General features: G+C 33.8%; 3 protein-coding genes across 5 annotated transcripts; 1 reads left to right on the top strand and 2 right to left on the bottom strand.

Annotated features, from left to right (window-relative positions):
• Positions 1-1,351: 1,351 nt before the first annotated feature.
• On the bottom strand, positions 1,352-6,450 carry LOC135689325 (uncharacterized). The gene is made up of 6 exons (XM_089113469.1): positions 6,297-6,450; positions 5,380-5,692; positions 4,974-5,061; positions 3,980-4,405; positions 2,829-3,254; positions 1,352-1,809 (listed from the first exon to the last, which is right to left on the bottom strand). Exons 1-6 carry the CDS (start codon positions 6,308-6,310, stop codon positions 1,799-1,801), a joined length of 1,278 nt encoding a protein of 425 aa, XP_088969595.1. The 5' UTR covers positions 6,311-6,450; the 3' UTR covers positions 1,352-1,798.
• A 1,482-nt stretch (positions 6,451-7,932) lies between these two features.
• Positions 7,933-10,127, top strand: LOC135681772 (fucolectin-1-like). Its single transcript, XM_065196381.2, has 3 exons — positions 7,933-7,994; positions 8,480-8,799; positions 9,288-10,127. The coding sequence occupies exons 2-3, from the start codon at positions 8,508-8,510 to the stop codon at positions 9,743-9,745; spliced, it is 750 nt and encodes a 249-aa protein (XP_065052453.2). The 5' UTR covers positions 7,933-7,994; positions 8,480-8,507; the 3' UTR covers positions 9,746-10,127.
• A 1,933-nt stretch (positions 10,128-12,060) lies between these two features.
• Positions 12,061-20,979, bottom strand: LOC135681747 (fucolectin-1-like). 3 transcript variants are annotated; one of them, XM_089113397.1, is made up of 4 exons: positions 20,852-20,979; positions 18,707-19,998; positions 15,368-15,793; positions 12,061-14,326 (listed from the first exon to the last, which is right to left on the bottom strand). In XM_089113397.1, exons 2-4 carry the CDS (start codon positions 18,825-18,827, stop codon positions 14,316-14,318), a joined length of 558 nt encoding a protein of 185 aa, XP_088969523.1. In that variant the 5' UTR covers positions 18,828-19,998; positions 20,852-20,979; the 3' UTR covers positions 12,061-14,315. The 3 variants fall into 3 exon arrangements, with proteins under 3 accessions (XP_088969523.1, XP_088969522.1, XP_088969521.1); XM_089113396.1 differs by lacking the exon at positions 12,061-14,326 and having other exon boundaries at positions 14,624-15,793; positions 18,707-19,132; positions 19,280-19,998; XM_089113395.1 differs by lacking the exon at positions 12,061-14,326 and having other exon boundaries at positions 14,624-15,793.
• Positions 20,980-21,121: the final 142 nt, after the last annotated feature.

The following is a 21,121-nucleotide window of genomic DNA, read 5'->3' as shown; positions in this document are numbered from 1 at the left end:
TTACTTCTTGATAAATTTTGAAGATTCCATGAAAAATTGGTAACATAGTCTGCTGAAGTTATTTGCGTTCGACAATATTCAGAGTATAATCAAATGATAATGACCAGGCGCGCAACCAGAAATTTCAGAGGGCAGGGGTCCAAGACACAAAAAGGGCACTAATTAAACTTCATTAAAGGTCCACCGGGGCATTTGTTTAGGTACGCCGAATATATGAGCAGTTGGTAAATCTGAAAATATTGTACGCCAGACAAGGAAAATTGATCAACTTAGAAAAGTTGTGGTTTATGGTTTATTTTGTGGTGAGGTGTGATTTATTTTTTCCTTTTAATGTTAACTATGCACATGACTTCTTTCTGTCTGCCATCCAGTGCCGCCGAGAAGTCTAGGAGGTCCGAAGGAGGGGGGGGGGGGAATGGAAAAAACAATGCCTCTTGCGAGCAAAGCGAGTAAATATTTTGCCACCACACCTTTGCAAAAAGCTTAAATTCACTAATTAGTTTAAGATGCTTTACTTTTTAATTGTAATTTTGTTACTTTTTATAAATTCCATTTAAAAACTGAATTAATTGCTTTGTGAGGCTCCCTAGACCTCGAGGCCCTAGGGCAATTTGCCCCTTTGTCCCCCTCTCGGCGACCCTGCTGTCATCTCCTTTTCCCGGCGCCAGCTCACTTTTGAATAGCAGCCCATCATCTTCCATATTCGAAGACATTTTGCTCTTTAAAATATTATCACAGTTCCACGAGCCTTGCCTTCAGCTGGTTTCTGTCTCCAAGTCTTGCCTTTAGCTGATTTTTAATACTGACAAGAAACGGAACAGCTGCACATCAACTTTTTGTGCCATCTTTACTGCTTGCTAACACCAGTCCGAAAATATTTCTCTGCATTCGCTCGTTTCATGCAAAAGTCTTCTAAGACCCTGTCAACTATGTGACAGGCTTGAAAAATGTCTTGGCTTCTTTCTTGTAACTTTTTACCAGAGGTCGTAGAGACTCTATCCCGTTCAAAATCTTGTGCCTTTATTTCGGTTTTTGAGTCCCAGAACCATTCTTCTTCAAAGCCAGTGCGTAGCGCATCATAAAACACTCTGTAGAGTTGGGGCTTGAAGATATACTCTATTACTGCAACATGGTGACGTTCGACCCAACAAGTGCGTGGAAGTTTGACTAAATCATTTATCTGTTTTCCTGCGAGGTCCATTACATCTCCGGAGTGTTGTATGACCAACCATTTTAGCGTAATAACCAAAATATTCAAACAATTTTCCGAATAAAAGGGCGCTTTTTCCTTTTAGAGAAAAAGGGCAGGGGTCTGGACCCCCAGGACCCCCCCCCCCCCCCCCCCCGTAGTTGCGCGCCTGATGACCAATGATAGGCAGAAAATTTACATCTAAGTATGGATCGACAGTGGCTCAAGAGAAAGAATAGGCCTTTTTTAAATCCGTGATTAGCCAAAGAGAGAAAGCGAACTTTTGCTGTCGAAAGAAGCTAGATCAAAAGACGATGGCTCATTTTCCATGGCAGACGATGACAGCAATCTAAGATTTTGTGCAAACTGTCACTATTGTCTATTTGGCTGAAGATTGTCAGACGAAAAGTACCTCAGCATGCTATGTTTACAATATTTCATGCCATTTCCAAACTTTGCGGTACAGAGAATTCAAACATATAACATGAAATCTTCGTGCATTTTTAATGTCCTCTTTTGCTGATTGTAGCAGATATATTACATTTCTCTTCCAATGCATTCGTGCTTGCCAGAAAGTGGAGAATAAATATAGATTTATCAAGCTTTGTTTCAGAATACATCTAAAATGGAAAGTTCATGTTAAAATAAACTTTTGATATCACAAAATGACAGAATAAATATCAAGCCTCTTTTTACTTGTTTCAAAAATATAATTTCTATTAACAGAATAATGTGCAGAAACTCTTAGCTTTTTAACTTCATGAAAATCCAACATAGAATTATATTCAGGCTACACACTTTTTTAAGAATAAGGTTTATAAGAAAATGAATGCTCAATTTAAATCGCTGAAATTTAAAAATAATGTAAAAACAATCAAAGAATCAAGCTGAAGAAAAATTGAATATAGTGTTTATTTTAGTGTTTTGGAAAGCAGAACAAATGTAATTTTCACGATATATATTTTGAAAAAGACGTATTTGGCCTTAGAGACATTAACATTATAATGCGAATCAGTTTCACCTTTCGTCGCTAAAAAGTAATTTAAGAATAATCTTATTCTCAAAAATAAAATGAAAATATACTCATAAATTTAACTGAGGTATACTCATTAAGTACATCTCTATGACAGTACATATCTGTACAATCAAAAGTTGTACTAAACGATATCAATGGCTTATATATCCTTGACTTCCAACACCAAAGTGTCTGGACCCATTTTCAAGAAAACGGGTTTTGATAATGAAATCTTCGCTAAACTGCTATTTCCTCCACTAAAGCCGCTTAGAATCATTTTTTAGATCCATTTCATGGACAGCTTACCTTTTCGGGACCATCGGAAGCCATCTTGCAAAAAGAGTTCTCTTCGACATTGCTTTTGGTCTTAAAAGACCTCCGTGCAAATTGGCCTATGCATTTTTTCTCTTTAGATGTTTCTTTACAGGTTAATACATTTTTCACATTGTTTGATTGTATTATTGGGCCCCATTCTATTTCGTTTAGGCGATGAAATGCCAAAATTAATTAAAGCCAAAAAATCAGTTGCTTTATCAAAAGTAATGGCCCAATGAGCAAGATGCAAGTTTCATTTACATTTCGTGACCAACATTAAGGAGTAAATTTTCATGTGAATACTCATACCTTCATAAACATCAACCTCGCATACTTGAAGAAATTCTTCTCTGTTCAAAAAGATACTGACGTAACGACCCATCAGGACCTGTGGACAATCGAACTTTTTCATTTCACCGATTGCCAACGTTCCATCTTTCACACAAAGCGCATTGTTTCGTCCTCCACTTGATCTATCATCCCCAACACTGACGTTGAATGGATTGATTTTCTCTTGACCCCAAGTTGTGCCACTTTTTATTTGAACAATTGTGACAGCAGCTTGCCTTGTTAGGTCCACTTGCCACCAGGGTGCCATGTCATATTGTGTGATACTGCATCGCTGCCATTCCCCATTTCTGTCACCGTCATTTCCAAGGCTGGTAACTAATGTGATTCCATCTGCGGTGGAAGTTGATGAATGCCAGGATGGCCTTTTATATGCCAAATTCACTGCTGTTATCAAAATTATGGTCAGATTAAGAACAATGAATCTTAGTTTTAAAATTCATTGGATTCATGTTGATCGAAAAAACACATTGCATTCCTGTTATTGGTAGAAGCATTTTGTTAATTTATGCAAAGTGCTTTTGTTAATTTATGTTAATTTATGCAACTAACCAATCACAAGAAGATCTGCATCCTGTTATCAACGACAAAACTTTATATATAAATCTCCTGTGGCCATATTCATAATAATAGTATTGAAGCTGTCTTTTAAACTTTAGATCAGTAATCACTTTTTTTACTTTTTTTGCCTTAGGTTTTGGTTTAAATAGACAGTTATTTAAGACAATTTGCATGTACATCAATTGTAAAAGATAACCTTGAGCTTCCATGTCAAATCCTTAATGAAAAGCCAATCAATCAATGAGATATTTTTGTCGCATTATCTTTATTTTCCACTTTGGCATTTAGTTTGGATAATAATTTCACGTTTGAATTATAACTTATTTTTACTGTAACTTATTTACTGGTCAGAATTATGCAAATACAAAACCTGTGAAAGAAAAAAATTTCGTTCTTCACTTAGACTTTGTCTGTACTTTTTAGGTGAAGACAAATATATAGAATTTTGTATTTTTACAACAAATTAAGTGGTATTGCCTGGTCCATATACTTAACCAAGAAACAAACATGTAACAAACCAGCCACAAATAATTAGATTATTTGAAACATACCTTCATAAACCTCAAGCTCGCATACTTGAAGAAATTCTTTCCTGTTCAAAAACACACTTACGTAGCGACCAATCATCAGCTTTGGACAATAAAAAGTTTTCATCTCTCCGCTAGCCAACCTTCCATCATTTACACAAAGCGCATTGTTTCTTCCGCCGTTTGAGCTATCTTTCCCAACACTAACATTGAATGGGTTTATATCATGTGTAGGCCAGGCTACAGAATTTGTTATCCGAACATGTGTAACAGCGGCTACCTTTTCAAGATTCACTTGCCACCAGGGCTGCTCTTCATAACTGGTGAAACTACATTTCTGCCAGTTTGCCGTTCTGTCACCATCATTTCCAAAGCTTGCAACAAGTTCTATTCCGTTATATGTATGGGTTGATGAATGGGAAGATGGCTTCTTATAGGCGATATTCTTTGCTGTGGGTGGAAGAAAATTTACAAAAAGTAATTGTATTAAAAACTCTTCTTATGCACAATACAAAACAAGGGCTTTTGTAAAACTATAAGGTTTTACAGATAAACGTAGACGAAAGAAGGACAACAAAAAATTTACATAATTTCTATTCGATATCCAAACGACGGCAATAAACTTGAACAAAAACGAGGATGTATCAAAACCTGACACTACAAATATTCGGCGACTCCACAATAACGATTTTGCGTAACGGCAACTTTAACACGACTAAAGGTAACGTCAACTTCAAATCGACTGAATTTACGAACAAGGGTACAGCAAATATACCACTTGACAAACAAATCCTAATTATGTTTTAACACGATAATTATATCAAACAAAGGGACTGATGAAAACAATAGTCTTGATGGGGTGATGCAATGACATAGAATGTTGATGGCAAGGAAACAAACAACAGTACTGACGCAAACATTGGCACACAACACAATTAGTTTACTAGAAACAAAACATGCAAAACTGGTTGTATAGCACTTTGTACCCCAAAAGCAATGTAGTTGCTATTGTATTTACCAATGCATTTATACCCTGGGCAGTAGCAAGTGTCAATGCATTTATGTCCGGCGCTGCAAGGATCATTTGCTTGGCAATACTGACCAACCTGCAATGTAAAAATTTTATTTCATGAATGATCAATTGTTAGCCCTATCACAACATATCACGAGTGCTATATTAGTCTTGAAATTTACGAGAAAAAAAGCTCTTTTTCTTTAAGGCCATGTTTTTTTGCAGAGCTAAATAGATAAAGATTGAAAGCTGTGTTTGATGCTCATCTTGATCAATGACTTGTTGTTCTTCTTTCTTCTCTCTTTCAACTAATTTTTATATGTGCCCTTTTCGCAATTTTCTGTCACCAAATTGATTTTTAAATTTATAAAGTTAGTTTAATTTTAAATAGGTATTTAAATAGAAAACTCACATTTTTCTCTTCAAAACGGGTTGAATAATATGTCCAACCCTCCTTTTTTTGCGTTTCAATGAAATCTTTTGGATCCTGTGCTGATTTGCTATTCAACTGGCAAATACCAAGCTCTCTGTTTAAATTTATAGACTTGCATTGATGCTCCATGATGCATTCAACCTTACACATCTGCTCATCCAAGTTGTCCAAAGAATGAAATGTAGAACTTAGTGAGTGATCATGAAGCACAGCAGTAAAATTGGCGAAGATCTTGCATGGCAGACGAAGTATTTCTCCATTTATATTTACAGAAATCACCAGCAGCAACAGTCTGGAATAAATTAGTACTGAGGCTTACTTTTTACTAGCCATTTTCTACAAAAGCAATTAGAAAATCTCTATGTTCAATGAAGGAATACACATGAAAAGGCGGATCAAACCTAGCAACAATGGCTGTTTATAAGCATAAAAAATTTTGATGATAAAATTTCACGAATCAAAAGAAAGCTTACAGAAATTATTTATAAAATTATTTGTCTCAAGAAAATTCTTCCATTCGAATGCTGAACCACCTTTAATCACCCGGAGGAAAGTTCTTTGGAACCTTAGCCTAATAGCCTAATACAGTCAAATTCTTAAGTTAAAACAATCAATTCCAGATGAGGCCAAGATTCTACTATGCCTCATTTTCAGAAAAAAGTTAGTGTCAAAAGCACGGGTTTTGAATCAAAGACTTGCACAAAACTAAAATAGTATGATGACGATCACTAAGTGAAAAGTAAATAAAGGGGAAAGAAAGAAGTACAAAGTCTAAAACAAGCGAATGGAGCAACATCGGGAATCAAGAAAAAGACAAACGCGTAAAATAAGTTCACTTTTCTGGAAGAACAGATCGAAAAACATATATAATATAACATTTTAAAATCAAGACATACATTTGAAAATGCATCTTCTTTGATCGGGAAACCAGACAACTTTGTCTTTAAACCTTATACTGGAAGAAAACAGCTCACTTCTTACCAACTTCAAACACACTTTGCAATGACCATCAACTGATTTTATATTCCCATAAATTGAAATTGGAATCTGTTTTTACGTTTGACAACATCGGAATTTATCATTACATTTGAAAATTTGCATTTGTTTAACACTTGAAAACACTGTTGTTATTAAAGATTTTTCAAATGCAATTCCTCAATATTTTTGCCGAAAGTCAATTACCTAATCAACCTGCAGAAGGTCTTGTTGCTTAGAATAATAAGAATATAATAACAGAAACATACATAATAATAAGAGTCTTGCTTGAAAAACTCGAAGGATCTGTTGTTATTTAATATTCTAATTGCGTCGAATCATTTGCTGCAAATCGATTGATTTATTAAATTGCGCAATTTTTAATTTCTAAAGAAAATTAGATAAATAAGTGCTTTTAAATTAAAAAAAGTCCATTTCTTCATTATCTTATGTAAACAGTTGATGATGAATATTTTTGTATTGAAATGCATTGATTAATATTAAATTTTCTATTGCTTATATAATCAAAGTAGAAAAAATAGCAAAAGTTTTTTTCAAGAACCTAAGGCTTTATAGGCCTGTCAAATGATCATACTATCAGATATTTAGAATGAATTTTATTAAATCATTTATTAAAATAGTATTCCTTTTCAACCTTCAGATTTTTTTCTATTAAAATTATATAAAAGAAAGTTTAGAAATGTCAAAATTTTAATGCTAATTAAAAGGAAATTATATCGATAAGAATTAGGTTCAAGCCAATGAGGATAGCCAATGAGGAAAAAAAGAATTCACTCTTTGTACCAAACCAATGTCCCCTGGAAGTTTTAAATTATGTATCAACCAAAAAATTGCTCTCCTTGCATACTAAATTTTGCACTTTCTTTTCTATATTTCTATTAATTTCAAATCTATTTCATGTACTCTAAAAAAAAATTTTTCAAGTCAGCAAACAAATAGCTTTTCTTCGACTAGTAGACCATGAAAAGGAAAATGAGCCCATCCTTTTCTGTTTATTTAAAAAGCTTTTTGGCCTTATGTCCTATGTTTCAAAAATAAATTTTAGGATAAACACATTTGGAAGCCAAATTAGCGATCATCGAAAATGTGTACAATTATTTCTGGCCGGATGTTGATAGGAAGCAAGTATCTTTCTCCATCTTTCCATTTCCCTTTTTTCAGCCCTGCACTTTTTCAAAAGGTCTCTTCGCATATCGTAAGGCCGTATTGTATACAGTTAGGTAGAATTATAAAACCTCTGCCAGCTTTGAAACTTTTCCATAAAGGTGTTCCGTGCCTATCGCTGTGAATTTGAGTTTAAAAGAAAATCTTTGTTAGATATATCTTGCAGTTGTTTAGGTAATATGGGATTGGATTCATTAGTAATGGACAAATTAGAAAAATACGGAAGAGTTGCATTAATTATGCAGGAGAAATAATTCAATTGTTTAGCTTATCAAACAACAAAATCCCTCAACAAATGATCTACAGCTTAAATAGCTTTTTATTATCAGATTTACATCTTTTCTATGCGCAAATAATTCAACATAGAGAGGAGAAAAGTATTGCTGAGTTGGACAGAAACAAAAACAGTTGTACAAAAATCCAACAATTTGAAAGTAAGTTTTTGTTTAATTTTTAGTCTAATGTTCCCCATTCCGACTATTCCGAATTTGAGCAATACAAACATCCCCTTTCCGGTTAATCGGTAATCAAAATCTTACACTTTTGTCTGTGCTTCCCCATCCTTTTCCTTTGACTTAAAATCATTTCTTTTATCTTCGCAGAGATCACTTCAAATGGATTTATTAGGGTCAGATTTTACGAGCAAGCCATTTTCAGATTAGATCATTCCGAGCTCTACAACAAAACGTCGCATGAGTAGTAGCGAATAAATTACCAAAATACCAAAAGATATGAGCATCTCTATAACATGTACTGCATTTAGTTTTCCAAAAGTTTCATTTGAATTAAAAAGTTATTGATAAAAATATTTAAGATCTTTAAATAAGACTACAGTTTCACAGCATTTTTATATGATTTAAAAAGAAGTTGAGTACATTTTTCACAGTTAAAGTAAATAGCAATTTAATTTGTTTCCTAGGAAAGATTTCAATCAATCTATTGTCCAAATGGGACTTTTCTTGCTCGCGACCTTTCTTCTCAATATTTTCTGCTTTGCTTCGATAAAGTCAGACGAGAATCAAAGTACAAGCAAATCTGTTTTCGAAGAAGTGCACAACCCAACTCAGATAACGACAAGCATGTTGCATAAGACCTTCCATCAATGCAGCCTTGATAACACCTGTCGTTACGTTGTTAAGGATATCAAGAACCACATTTTTCATCGATTTAGAGATGAGCAAGAAATCCCAACCAAGAGATCAAACTTCGTTATATGGTCTAAGAAACAAGCAACAAGAGGTATGAGTTGTTATTTCCAAAGCCATGTAATCAGCAGCTCTAGTTAGTAATCAATAACTGGTTAATAAATCCTTTTATTCGTTTAGAAAATATGTCTAATTATTATTATTTGTAATTGATGATTCTGCACAAAAATCTCAGCGAAGATCAACCCAAAGCACAATTTTACCCAAGGAGTGCTTTGATTCTGTATTCAGTCAGAAATCTTGAAATCATTGACGCTTATGTTTGTTAACCTCATGGGGAATAACATATGTAGCCAACCAGGCCTTGTATTATTGTTTTGCAACTTAAAAGTATACTAGGAAATGATTTAATCTTTTAGATGAACAAAAAAATATAGTATTTTCCAAGATGTCTTTATAAAAATAAAATGCAATAAGAGAGCTTGAAAATTATGTAGCATTTTGCTACTTTTTAGAGATTCAGTTTGATGAAAGTGGTTTTTGTGATTGAGATGAAATCCTTTGATTTGAATTCAATTCCAGGCATTCAAGGAAATATTGCTTATAAGAAACCGTCCTCGCATTCATCCGCTAATGAATATGGTGGAATTACATTTGTTGCCAGCTTTGGAAATGACGGTAACAAAACTGGGGCCTGGCAGCGATGCAGTATCACCAAAAAAGAAATAGTACCCTGGTGGCAAGTGGACCTTACAAGGCAAGCTGCTATCACAAGTGTCCAAATAAGAAGTGGCACAACTTGGGGTCAATTGAAAATCAATCCATTTGATATCAGTGTTGGGGATGATAGATCAAGTGGCGGACGAAACAATGCGCTTTGCGTAAAAGATGGAAGGTTGGCAATCGGTGAATTGAAAAAGTTTGATTGTCCAAGGCATTTTTTGCTTGGTCGGTATGTGACTGTATTCTTGAACAGGCAAGAATATCTTCAAGTATGTGAGCTTGAGGTTTACGAACTTCAAACGGAGTTGTTCGTGTAAAGTATCGTTATTGGTAAATTTTATGTTTTGCAATGATTATTCCATATATATATATATGTTCTACAAAGAGTCCATAATGACACGATAGCTTAAAAGTGGCTCTGAAAAAAGCAAACATTATGAAACATGTATTCTTCAGAGTAAAACGTTTAACAGTCTTCAGAGTAAAAATCGTCAGAAAATATATCAAATAATTTTCATATCTTTCGTTCTTTGCATTAATTTTACAACATTTGCGCAATTTTTTCTCTTTTACGTTATCAAAACTTGGAGAATCTTTGAAATCCTATACTGTTTTTTATTCAACTGGCAAATACCCAAATATTCTTTCAATGTTAAAAGATTTGCATCGATGCTCCATGATGCATTCAGTCTTATATGTTGCTTATGGGCAGTCCAAAGTACTTAAAACACATTGTGTTCATTGATTTGATTTGATTTGATTTGATTTGATTTGATTTGATTTGATTTGATTTGATTTGATTTGATTTGATTTGATTTGATTTGATTTGATTTGATTTGATTTGATTTGATTTGATTTGATTTGATTTGATTTGATTTGATTTGATTTGATTTGATTTGATTTGATTTGATTTGATTTGATTTGATTTGATTTGATTTGATTTGATTTGATTTGATTTGATTTGATTTGATTTGATTTGATTTGATTTGATTTGATTTGATTTGATTTGATTTGATTTGATTTGATTTGATTTGATTTGATTTGATTTGATTTGATTTGATTTGATTTGATTTGATTTGATTTGATTTGATTTGATTTGATTTGATTTGATTTGATTTGATTTGATTTGATTTGATTTGATTTGATTTGATTTGATTTGATTTGATTTGATTTGATTTGATTTGATTTGATTTGATTTGATTTGATTTGATTTGATTTGATTTGAATTTTGATTTGATTTGATTTGATTTGATTTTATGCAAGAACAACAATAACATTGTTTAAAAGACAATATGAAGCAGAATTCTTAAAGGGCCTCTCCAGCCAAAATTTTTAATTGCATTTTATTGGCTAATCTAAAGGAGTTGAACCTGCTGATCATGAATTCGTTATTTGTTTTTTACAGTTTATGAGATATAAGCTCTTGCACTTCGATAATTGAATTGAATTAAGCGACAAAAGTTTTCGGTTAGGTGACACTGTTACGCAATTTTGAGTCGGCTCAAACCGAATCGAACGTCGGCCATTCGCAAATTGAACACTGCAATTGTTGGTACTCTCGGTTCTGTTCACCGGCTTTTAGTTTTAGCATCTCAGATATCAATTCTGAAGCCTTTAGTTGAGCATTGTTTCTGGAAAACAACTGAAGTGTAAATTTCGATTAATTATACGCGAGGGAAGAGCTGGAACAGGAAGCCGTAGCTCTGTGGGCCTACCCAGGTGATCAAAACAAGTTGTGACACAGCATGGACACATTCCGACCCGCATATCTAGAATAACTGTAAACATTTAATATTTTTCGATCCTAAAAAGCACCTGCTGTAGATTTAGATGCAGTTATATGCGATTCGGTGGAAGATATACAAAATTCATGAAGAACGAGAGCCGCACACTGTGACGTCAGAATGTAACAAATCTAATTCAGCTTTTGTCCTTTTTTCTCGGAAAGGTGCAAATTTGAAGCCTTATAATTTCTAAACTAATTTAAAGTTTGCAAAAACTACAACTTTGCCATAATACACGCACCAGATGCTAACTTTTAGTCAATAAAAAAAATTTTTTTGGCTGGAGAGGCCTCAAAGTAGGTTAAATAACATGATGACGGCCCCCCTTTTGTTTCTGCGATTTATATGTTCATTTATAACGATGTCTCGTTGAATTAAATTAAATTACTTTATGGACTAAACAAGAAGTTTTGCAAAGCTTACTGACTTTCAAATAGTTTCTAGAAGATAATTTTTCAAATATTTTTTGAATAAGAATTTAGAAGAGTTAGTTCTTATTTCTACAGGTAGATTGTTCCATAATTTTGCCCCCATATATCGAGTTGATTTCAAGCCGTACTGTAAAGTATTTGCAATATTGAGGACGTGATCACCACGTGTTGATTGCCTTGTGCCATGACAGTGAATAGATGTATTAGGGAAAAAGAAGTTATGGAAATACATTGGAGTTAGCTTATTGCTTGATTCATAAGCAAAAGACAATAGTTTCAATTTAAAGAAATCTGAGATTCTAAGTAATTTGAAGTTTTTTTTAAAAATAGGAAGAGAATGAGCAAGGAATTCTTGATGTGATATAGCTCGAGCAGCTCTTTTTTGTAATTTTGAATAGTGGCTCAATATGTGAATCAAACGTTTGTCTCCAAATATTAATACCCTACTGTAAAACGGACATAAACAAAGCATTATAAATTGATATTAATGAATAGACAGTGTAGTTAAGTATCGATAAGAGTGTGAAATTACGGCTTTGATGTATCGGAAATCACCATCGCAACGGTTGATGGCAATAGAGTCCAAAGGTCAGTTTGCTACCCAGGCTAATGGCGGACGTTACCCGGCAATGGTTTATAACGATAAATGCGCTTCATAAAATAGAATAAAATTTTATCTATTGATCATTCTGTACAAGCTTTTTATTGAACAAACATTGAAGATTTTGATTGAACTGCACTTATTAATATTTTGTAAATTTACAGATCAATTAAACTGGAAAAATATATTGTTTACATTATCAAAATTGAAAAAAAAGGTTTAATGATTTCTTGAAATGGTCATATTTGTCACTTTGTTAAATTTTCAAAGCAGCAAATATAAAGAATGAAATTTATCAAGATGAAATAAGGAACTAAGATAGCCTAACTAAAATTTACCTCAATTTACCTCCCTTTTCGCATCCCAATTTTCGGTGGAACGGGCTCTGTTGTCCGAAACGAGACCACTTTTGACAAGAGCAAGCCTTGCCGAGACAAATGAGCCGTTGTTCTTACATTTCTATGATGTATTAGTACGGTTTCCAAATACCATTTCAGTTTTTGGCATGGTAAAATTCTGAGATACGTTGTAAAGTGATATATTGAAAATTAAATGCATGAAAAATTCGGACTATATATTCGGTCATAATTTTGGATAGACGAGTCTTTAGAAACTAAGAATTTGGAATTTGACGTTACAAAGAGCATTACATGCAAGTCTGATTTTGAACAACAAACTGTTCATGTTCCATTATGAATTTTACTTCGACAGTGATTTCGGTTTTAAGGCTCCTTGGGCAAAAGTTGGACGCCTTATGTATTAGCACAGAAATTACATTAGATGTTTTGTGGCACAAGTGTGTGTGCTGTTTGTTGGAACGGGTATTTACTTTGCACCGCATAATTAGACCCAACATACTTTGCGTTGGTCCATTTGTGTGCATCTGTATTTAGTTTTACCAGCTCTCTAGATGCATTTTGCTGCTGCCATCAGCGTAGAATGTGCCAAGATCGAGCAAATAACTATTTATAGTAATATAGAACAAAGTGTTACATTAGTAATGGAGAGAAAAAAGAAAACTCTTCAGCATCACTCTTTAATATCATTTTATGTTCCACGTTACGAGTATAACTATTGCAGCGTTCAAAATCCTTCTGTATTATCATTTCTGAACTCGAATTAGATTTTCTGAAGATCAAAGAGACTATAATATCATAAGTCAAATAACAAGACTCTCATTCATGTCACTTAATAACACGATACAGTGGTCTTTGCTGTGCTATATATAGCCAAATCAAAACAATAAAGTCACTTTGCATAATTTATGTTTCTGATTTTTTTTCTGATTTTTCCTGTCAAAAGTTTTGCTGACAGCTCTTAAAGCTTAAAGAAAACATCAAGTCTTTGTAAATAATCTTTCAGGGAAAAAGTTGATTTTTTGTAATTTAAATTTCTTAAATTGAGCACAAGTCACAAGCCAAAAATATTTTTCAGCCTTCGCCCCCACTGTCCATAATTTATAGATAGATAGTAATTTATATATAGATAGTTCTTGCTAAATTTTGAAGATTTCATGAAAAATCGGAAACATAGCTTACTGAAGTTCTTTGCGTTCGACAATTTTCAGAGTACAAACGAGTGTTAATGACCAATGGTAGGCAGAAAATTTACATCCAAGTATGGATCGACAGTGGCTCAAGAGAAAGACTAAGGGTTTTACAGGCTTTTTTAAAAACCGTGAATTGCCAAAAAGAGAAAGCGAACTTTTGCTGTCGAAACAAGCTGGGATCCTTTTGCTTTGATTCCAAAACACCCAGATTAAAAGAAGATGGCTCATTTCCATCAAAATTTTAAGGGCGAGATGCAGCAAGTTAAGATTTAGTGCAAACTTTCACTATTGTCTATTTGGGTGAAGAGTGTCAGACGAAAGGTACCTCAGCGTGCTATGTTTACAATATTTCATGCCATCTCCAAACTTTGCGGTACAGAGAATTCAAACATATAACTTGAAATTTTCGTGCATTTTTAATGTCCTCTTTTGCTGATTGTAGCAGATATATTACATTTCTCTTCCAATGCATTCGTGCTTGCCAGAAAGTGGAGAATAAATATAGATTTATCAAGCTTTGTTTCAGAATACATCTAAAATGGAAAGTTCATGTTAAAATAAACTTTTGATATCACAAAATGACAGAATAAATATCAAGCCTCTTTTTACTTGTTTCAAAAATATAATTTCTATTAGCAGAATAACATGCAAAAAATTTTTAGCTTTTTAACTTCATGAAAATTCAACATAAAATTCAATTCAGGCTACACACGCTTTTAAGAATATTTTCTAGAAGAATGTTAATGCTCAATTTAAATCGCTGAAATTTAAAAATAATTAAAAAATAATCAAAGGCTCAAGCTTCAGTGAGAGTTGGATAAAGTGTTTATTTTAGTGTTTTGCAAAGCGAAAAAAATGCGAGTTTCACGTTATATATTTTGAAATAGACGTATCCGGCCTTGGAGTCATTAATATTATAATGCGACTCAGTTGCACCTTTGGTCGCTAAAAAGTAATTTAAGAATAACCTTAGTCTCAAAAATAAAATTAAAATAAGAACATTGGGTCTCCGAAAAAATTGGTTGTACTTGAGGTATGCTAATTAAGTACATTTCTATGACAGTACATATCTGTACAATCAAAAGTTGTACTAGACAATGTCAATGGCTTATATATCCTTGACTTCCAGCACCAAAGTGTCTGGACCCATTTTCAAGAAAACGGGTTTTAGTGATAAAATCTGCTGTTATCTGCTATTTCCTCCACTAAAACCTCTTAGAATCATTTTTTAGATCCAGTTCATGAACAGCTTACCTTTTCGGGACCATCGGAAGCCATCTTGCAAAAAGAGTTCTCTTTGACATTGCTTTTGGTCTTAAAAGACCTTCGTGCAAATTGGCCTATGCATTTTTTCTCTTTAGATATTTCTCTACAGGTTAAATCATTTTTCACATTGTTTGCTTGTATTATTGTGACCCCATTCTGTTTGGTTTAGTCGATGAAATGCCAAAAGTAGTTAAAGGCAAAAAAGTAGATGCTTTATCAAAAGTAATGGCCCATTGAGCAAGATGCAAGTTACATTTAGGTTTTATGACCAACATTGAAGGAGTAAATTTTCATGTGAATACTCATACCTTCATAAACCTCAACCTCGCATACTTGAAGACTTTCTTGCCTGTTCAAAAAGATACTGACGTAACGACCCATCAAAACCTGTGGACAATAGAACTTTTTCAATTCACCATTTGCCAACCTTCCATCTTTCACACACAGCGCATTGCTTTGTCCGCCATTTGAACTATCATCCCCAACACTGACATCGAATGGATTGATTTTCAATTGACCCCAAGTTGTGCCACTTCTTATTTGGACACTTGTGATAGCAGCTTGCCTTGTAAGGTCCACTTGCCACCAGGGTACTATGTCATTATTTGTGATACTACATCGCTGCCATTCCCCAGTTTTGTCACCGTCATTTCCAAAGCTGGCAACCAATGCAATTCCATCATATTCTTTAGTGGATGAATGTGAGGACGGCCTTTTATATGCCAAATTCTCTGCTGTTATCAAAATTACGGTCAGATTAAGAACATTGAATCTTAGTTTTGAAATTCATTGGATTCATGTTGATAGAAAAAACACATTGCATGCCTGTTATTGGTAGAAGCATTCAGTTAATTTATGCTACAGGTTATAAACTAACGTTTTAAAGACGTTTAAGCGTAGCATTATACAACATAAGGCATAACAACAAACCAATCACAAGAAGCAGAAGCGGACTGGCCTACCGGGACACCGGGAAATTTCCCGGTGCGCCCTCTGCCTCAAGTTATTTTTTTAAAAAACATGGAAACTATTAAAAGGTAAATTATCTTCGCAGAGAACTAAAACTGATTACAATCATCAATTGTCCAAAGTACGTTTGCATAAAAAGTTCAGCTTCATCTATATGTTGAGCAATATTAAGATTGATTGCAAAGTTTCCCAATCTGCAAATTCTGCAAGACTTCCTGAAAACCTTGTAAAGAACATATTTTGCTTTGAAAACGACTTTGATAAATAAAAACAATTTTTAAACATACTAGAACCTTTTTTGTCTGAAACTCCTCTGAGTATAGAACGTCTTGTAATTTTGGTTAGCTTGTAATTTTTTCAAGCAAGTGCACCATACTTGAATTAATTCGATTTCTGTGGAGGGGGTAGTAGGGATTTCTACTAGCTACCTAGCAGACTATTGACTGATGACTAATAATTTTGTGAAACAAATGACTTCTGATTAACCATATAAGATTTTTGACATCCTATTGCTTGATATCCAATAACTGAGGGCTCGCACTTTGAAGAAAAAATTAGCTGAGCACTATCATGTATTCTTTCTAATAAGAATGGCTGTAACTGGATAAAACTATCGATATGTATGAGTATGGGAACGTTCCCATATTATGTAATCGGAAATGGGGAGGTGGGATTTACACAAAGGTTATGTTTGTTAAAGTTTGGTAAAATAGTTGTTTAGGGAGAAGGGGATTTTTCAAATATTGCCGTAATATGTGCATACCTTAGTCCCTTCAAATTTCGCCAGCCTTTATTTTTCGCCCCGTAGGGGGGCGAGAACTAAAGGGAGAGAATTATGGAAATATTTAATGGGGCGAAAATTAGAGGTAGTGAAAATTAAAGGGTCCTTAAATAATCGATTTTCTATAATAGAACCTTCAAAAAAACTTCAAGTTATCATCTTTGCGCGCGTCAAGTTTTCATCCTGCGTTGATTGCATTCATTGTTACACTTCTTATTTAGTGACCTTCTGGGAAAATATCCATACTAAAGGTCATAAAAAAGATTTCTTAATCCTAAAAATTTTGACGAAGACGATAAACTTATGTCTTCTAAGGGGCCATACTGTAGTTCAAAATAAAATCCATTAATCTTCGATAACGATAATATTGTCCTCTCCAATGTCTGAAGGGTGATTTTCTTCTTCCATTTCCAAAGTGTTCTCATCCTCAGGGCCATATTCGTCCAAATCATCAGCGGCCAATCTCTCCTCGGTTTCAGTTTGGTCAGAAGATACTATCATCTTCTCTGGCTCAATATAGTAGTCTTGCAGATATTCTTTCATTCAGTTGAAGACAGAACTTTGCGCCTTATCCTTTTTAACGATTAGTACAATCGGTATTTCGAGTCCAACTTGAGGAATTGGCGATCCTCTATACTTGTTGTCTCGTACACTACCTTCTAAAGCGCCGCCATAATTCAAGCAAAAATGACAAAAGCGATTTTTCAGCAAAAAGTTTCCAAACAAAAAAAGATTTTTCAGAGGCCCGAGTGTAGTTCCATGCCGCATGAATGTTCATTGCTTTGAAACTGATTAGGTCAAAGCTTTTAAATTTAAAGGGCTTGGGGGCGAAAATTAAAGGGAGCGAACTTGTGCACAAAAGGGGCGACAATAAAAGAGGCGAAAATTAAAGGAAGCCAAGATTGAAGGTAGGCTAAATTTGAAGGGACTAAGGTATTACACCAAATACAAGACCACTTGTGATCAACTTGGTACTTCAACGCCTAAATGTGATCTTGCAAATGTTTTTCTGAACTTATCATGTCGCGAGTAACAGAACCTGTAACCAAACTTTTGATAAAGTTTTAGCAAGTCTCGCAAATGTTTCAAAGCTGGGAGACAGTCCAATAGAAAGATAAAATTTCTTATTTTTCAAATAGTAACCTTTTTCAGTTTTTAAATTAAAAGTTTTTTCAATGGTTTGAAGTTTGGTTTGATTAGATTTTAACCATAACAAGAAGCCTGATGGCTTCACAAAAGTGGTTTGAATCTCGATCGCTTTTTGCATCCTGTTATCAGCGACAAAAATTTATATATAAATCCCTTTTATGCCATATTCATAATAATAGTATTGAAGCTGTCTTTTAAGGTTTAGATCAGTAATCACTAAATTTACTTTTTGTCGCCTTATGTTCTGGTTTTAGTAGACTGTCTGTTAGCTGTCTTTTAAGGTTTAGATCAGTAATCACTAAATTTACTTTTTGTCGCCTTATGTTCTGGTTTTTAAAACAATTTGTATGTGCATCAATTGTAACCTTGAGCTTCCATGTCAAATCCTTAATGAAAAGCCAATCAATCAATGAGATATTTTTGTCGCATTATCTTTATTTTCCACTTTCGCATTTAGTTTGGATAATAATTTCACGTTTGGACTAAATCTTATTTTAACTGCAACTTATTTACTGATAAGAATTATGCCAATACAAAAACCTGTGAAAGAAAACAATTTCTTTCGCCATTTAGACTTTGTTTGTATTTTTTAGGTGAAGACAATTAGACAAGGCTTTGTATTTTTACAACAAATTAAGTGATATTGCCTGGTCCATATACTTAGCCAGGAGCTAAAAAATAAACATAGAATATTTGAAACAAATGTATAACAAAGCAGCCACAAATAATTAGGTTATTTGAAACATACCTTCATAAACCTCAAGCTCGCATACTGGAAGAAATTCTTTCCTGTTCAAAAACACACTCACGTAGCGACCCATCATCAGCTTTGGACAATAAAAAGTTTTCATCTCGCCGCTAGCCAACATTCCATTATTGACACAAAGCGCATTGTTTCTTCCGCCGTTTGAACTATCCTTCCCAACACTAACATTGTATGGGTTTATATTATGTGAAGACCAGGCTATAGAATTTGTTATCCGAACATGTGTGACAGCGGCTACTTCTTTAAGATCCACTTGCCACCAGGGCTGCTCTTCATAACTGGTGAAACTACATCTCTGCCACTCTGCCGTTCTGTCACCATCATTTCCAAAGCTTGCCACAAGTTCTGTTCCGTCATATGTACGGGTTGATGAATGGGAAGATGGCTTCTTATAGGCGATATTCTTTGCTGTGGGTGGAAGATAATTTACAGAAAGAAATTGTAACAAGAACTCTTCTTATGCACAATACTAAACAAAGGCTTTGTACCTTGAAAGATGCCTACTTTGACTCAAGTAAAGGAGCTTGATACCAATGTAGTTACTATTGTATTTACCAATGCATTCATACCCTGGGCAGTAGCAAGTGTCAATGCATTTATGTCCGGCGCTGCAAGGATCATTTGCTTGGCAATACTGACCAACCTGCAATGTAAAAGTTTTATTTCATGAATGATCAATTTTTAGCCCTATCACAACATATCACTAGTGCTATATTAGTCTTGAAATTTACGAGAATAAAAGCTCTTGTTGTTTAAGGCCATGTTTTTTGCAGAGCTAAAAAGATAAAGATTGAAAGCTGTGTTTGATGCTCATCTTGATCAATGACTTGTTGTTCTTTTTTCTTCTCTCTTTTCAATTAATTTTTATATGTGCCCTTTTCGCAATTTTCTGTCACCAAATTAGTTTTTTAATTTATAAAGTTAGTTGAATTTTAAATAGGTATTTAAATAGAAAACTCACATTTTTCTCTTCAAAACGGGTTGAATAATATGTCCAACCCTCCTTGTTTTGCGTTTCAATGAAATCTTTTGGATCCTGTGCTGATTTGCTATTCAACTGGCAAATACCCAACTCTCTGTTTAAATTTATAGACTTGCATCGATGCTCCATGATGCATTCAAACTTACACATCTGCTCATCCAAGTTTTCCAAAGAACGAAATGTAGAACTAAGTGATTGATCATGAAGCACAGCAGTAAAATTGGCAAAGATCTTGCATTGCAGACGAAGTATTTCTCCATTTATATTTACAGAAATCACAAGCAGCAACAGTCTAAAAAATATTAGTACTGAATCAAGGCTTCCTTTTTACTAGCCGTTTTCTACAAAAGCAATTAGAAAATCTTTGTCTATTAAAGATATACACATAAAGAAGCCCATCAAACCTAGCAACAATAGTTGTTTATAAGCATAAAAAATTTTGATGATAAAGTTTCACGAATCAAAAAAAAGCTTACAGAAATTATTTATAAGTATCATCTTAGATAAAATTGTTTGTCACAAGAAAAATCTTCCGTTAGAATGCTGAACTACTTTTAATCATCCGGAGGAACGTACTTCGGAACCTAAGCCTAATAAGTTTTATTGTTTTCACAAGCAAAACTTTAATAAAGCTGTTACACTTTCAAGACAACATATTCTCTACAGGCTAACAGAGTTTAGATCTACTTCGACACAACCTTTGCTATTAATTAAAAACATTATGTAGGAAAATGTAACAGTAATATTTGTCACAATTCATCCTTGAAAACAAAAATGAAGTTTGCAAATTGAAAGAAAGAAAATTCATAAAAGACTTTTTCATAGAAATATTGTAAGTCAAATTCTTAAGTTAAAACAATCAATTCCAGATGTGGCCAAGATTCTACGTTGCTTCATCTTCAGAAAAAAGTTAGTGTCAAAAGCACGGGTTTTGCATCAAAAACTTGCAAAAAACCAGAATAGTATGATAACGATCACTAAGTAAAAAGTAAATAAAGGGGAAAGAAAGAAGTACAAAGTCTAAAACAAGCGAATGGAGCAACATCGGGAATCAAGAAAAGGACAAACGCGTAAAATAAGTTGACTTTTCTGGAAGAACAGATAGAAAAACATATATAATATAACATTTCAAAATCAAGACATACATTTGAAAATTCATCTTTTTTGATTGGGGAACCAGACAACTTTGTCTTTTAACCTTATACTGGAAGAAAACAGCTCGCTTCTTACCAACTTTCAACACACTTTGCACTGACCATCAACTGATTCTAAAATTGCCATAAATTGAAATTGGAATCTGTTTTTACGTTTGACAACATCGGAATTTATCATTAAATTTAAAAAATTTGCATTTGTTTAACACTGTTGAAAACACTGTTGTTGTTAAAGATTTTTCAGATGCAATTCCTTAATAT

The sequence above is a fragment of the Rhopilema esculentum genome, chromosome 17 (genome assembly GCF_057945365.1).
Source record: "Rhopilema esculentum isolate cy_ngs chromosome 17, ASM5794536v1, whole genome shotgun sequence".
Lineage (NCBI taxonomy): Eukaryota > Metazoa > Cnidaria > Scyphozoa > Rhizostomeae > Rhizostomatidae > Rhopilema > Rhopilema esculentum.
The sequence above is the reverse complement of the archived record's forward strand: the minus strand, read 5'-3'. Positions and strand labels throughout refer to the sequence as shown.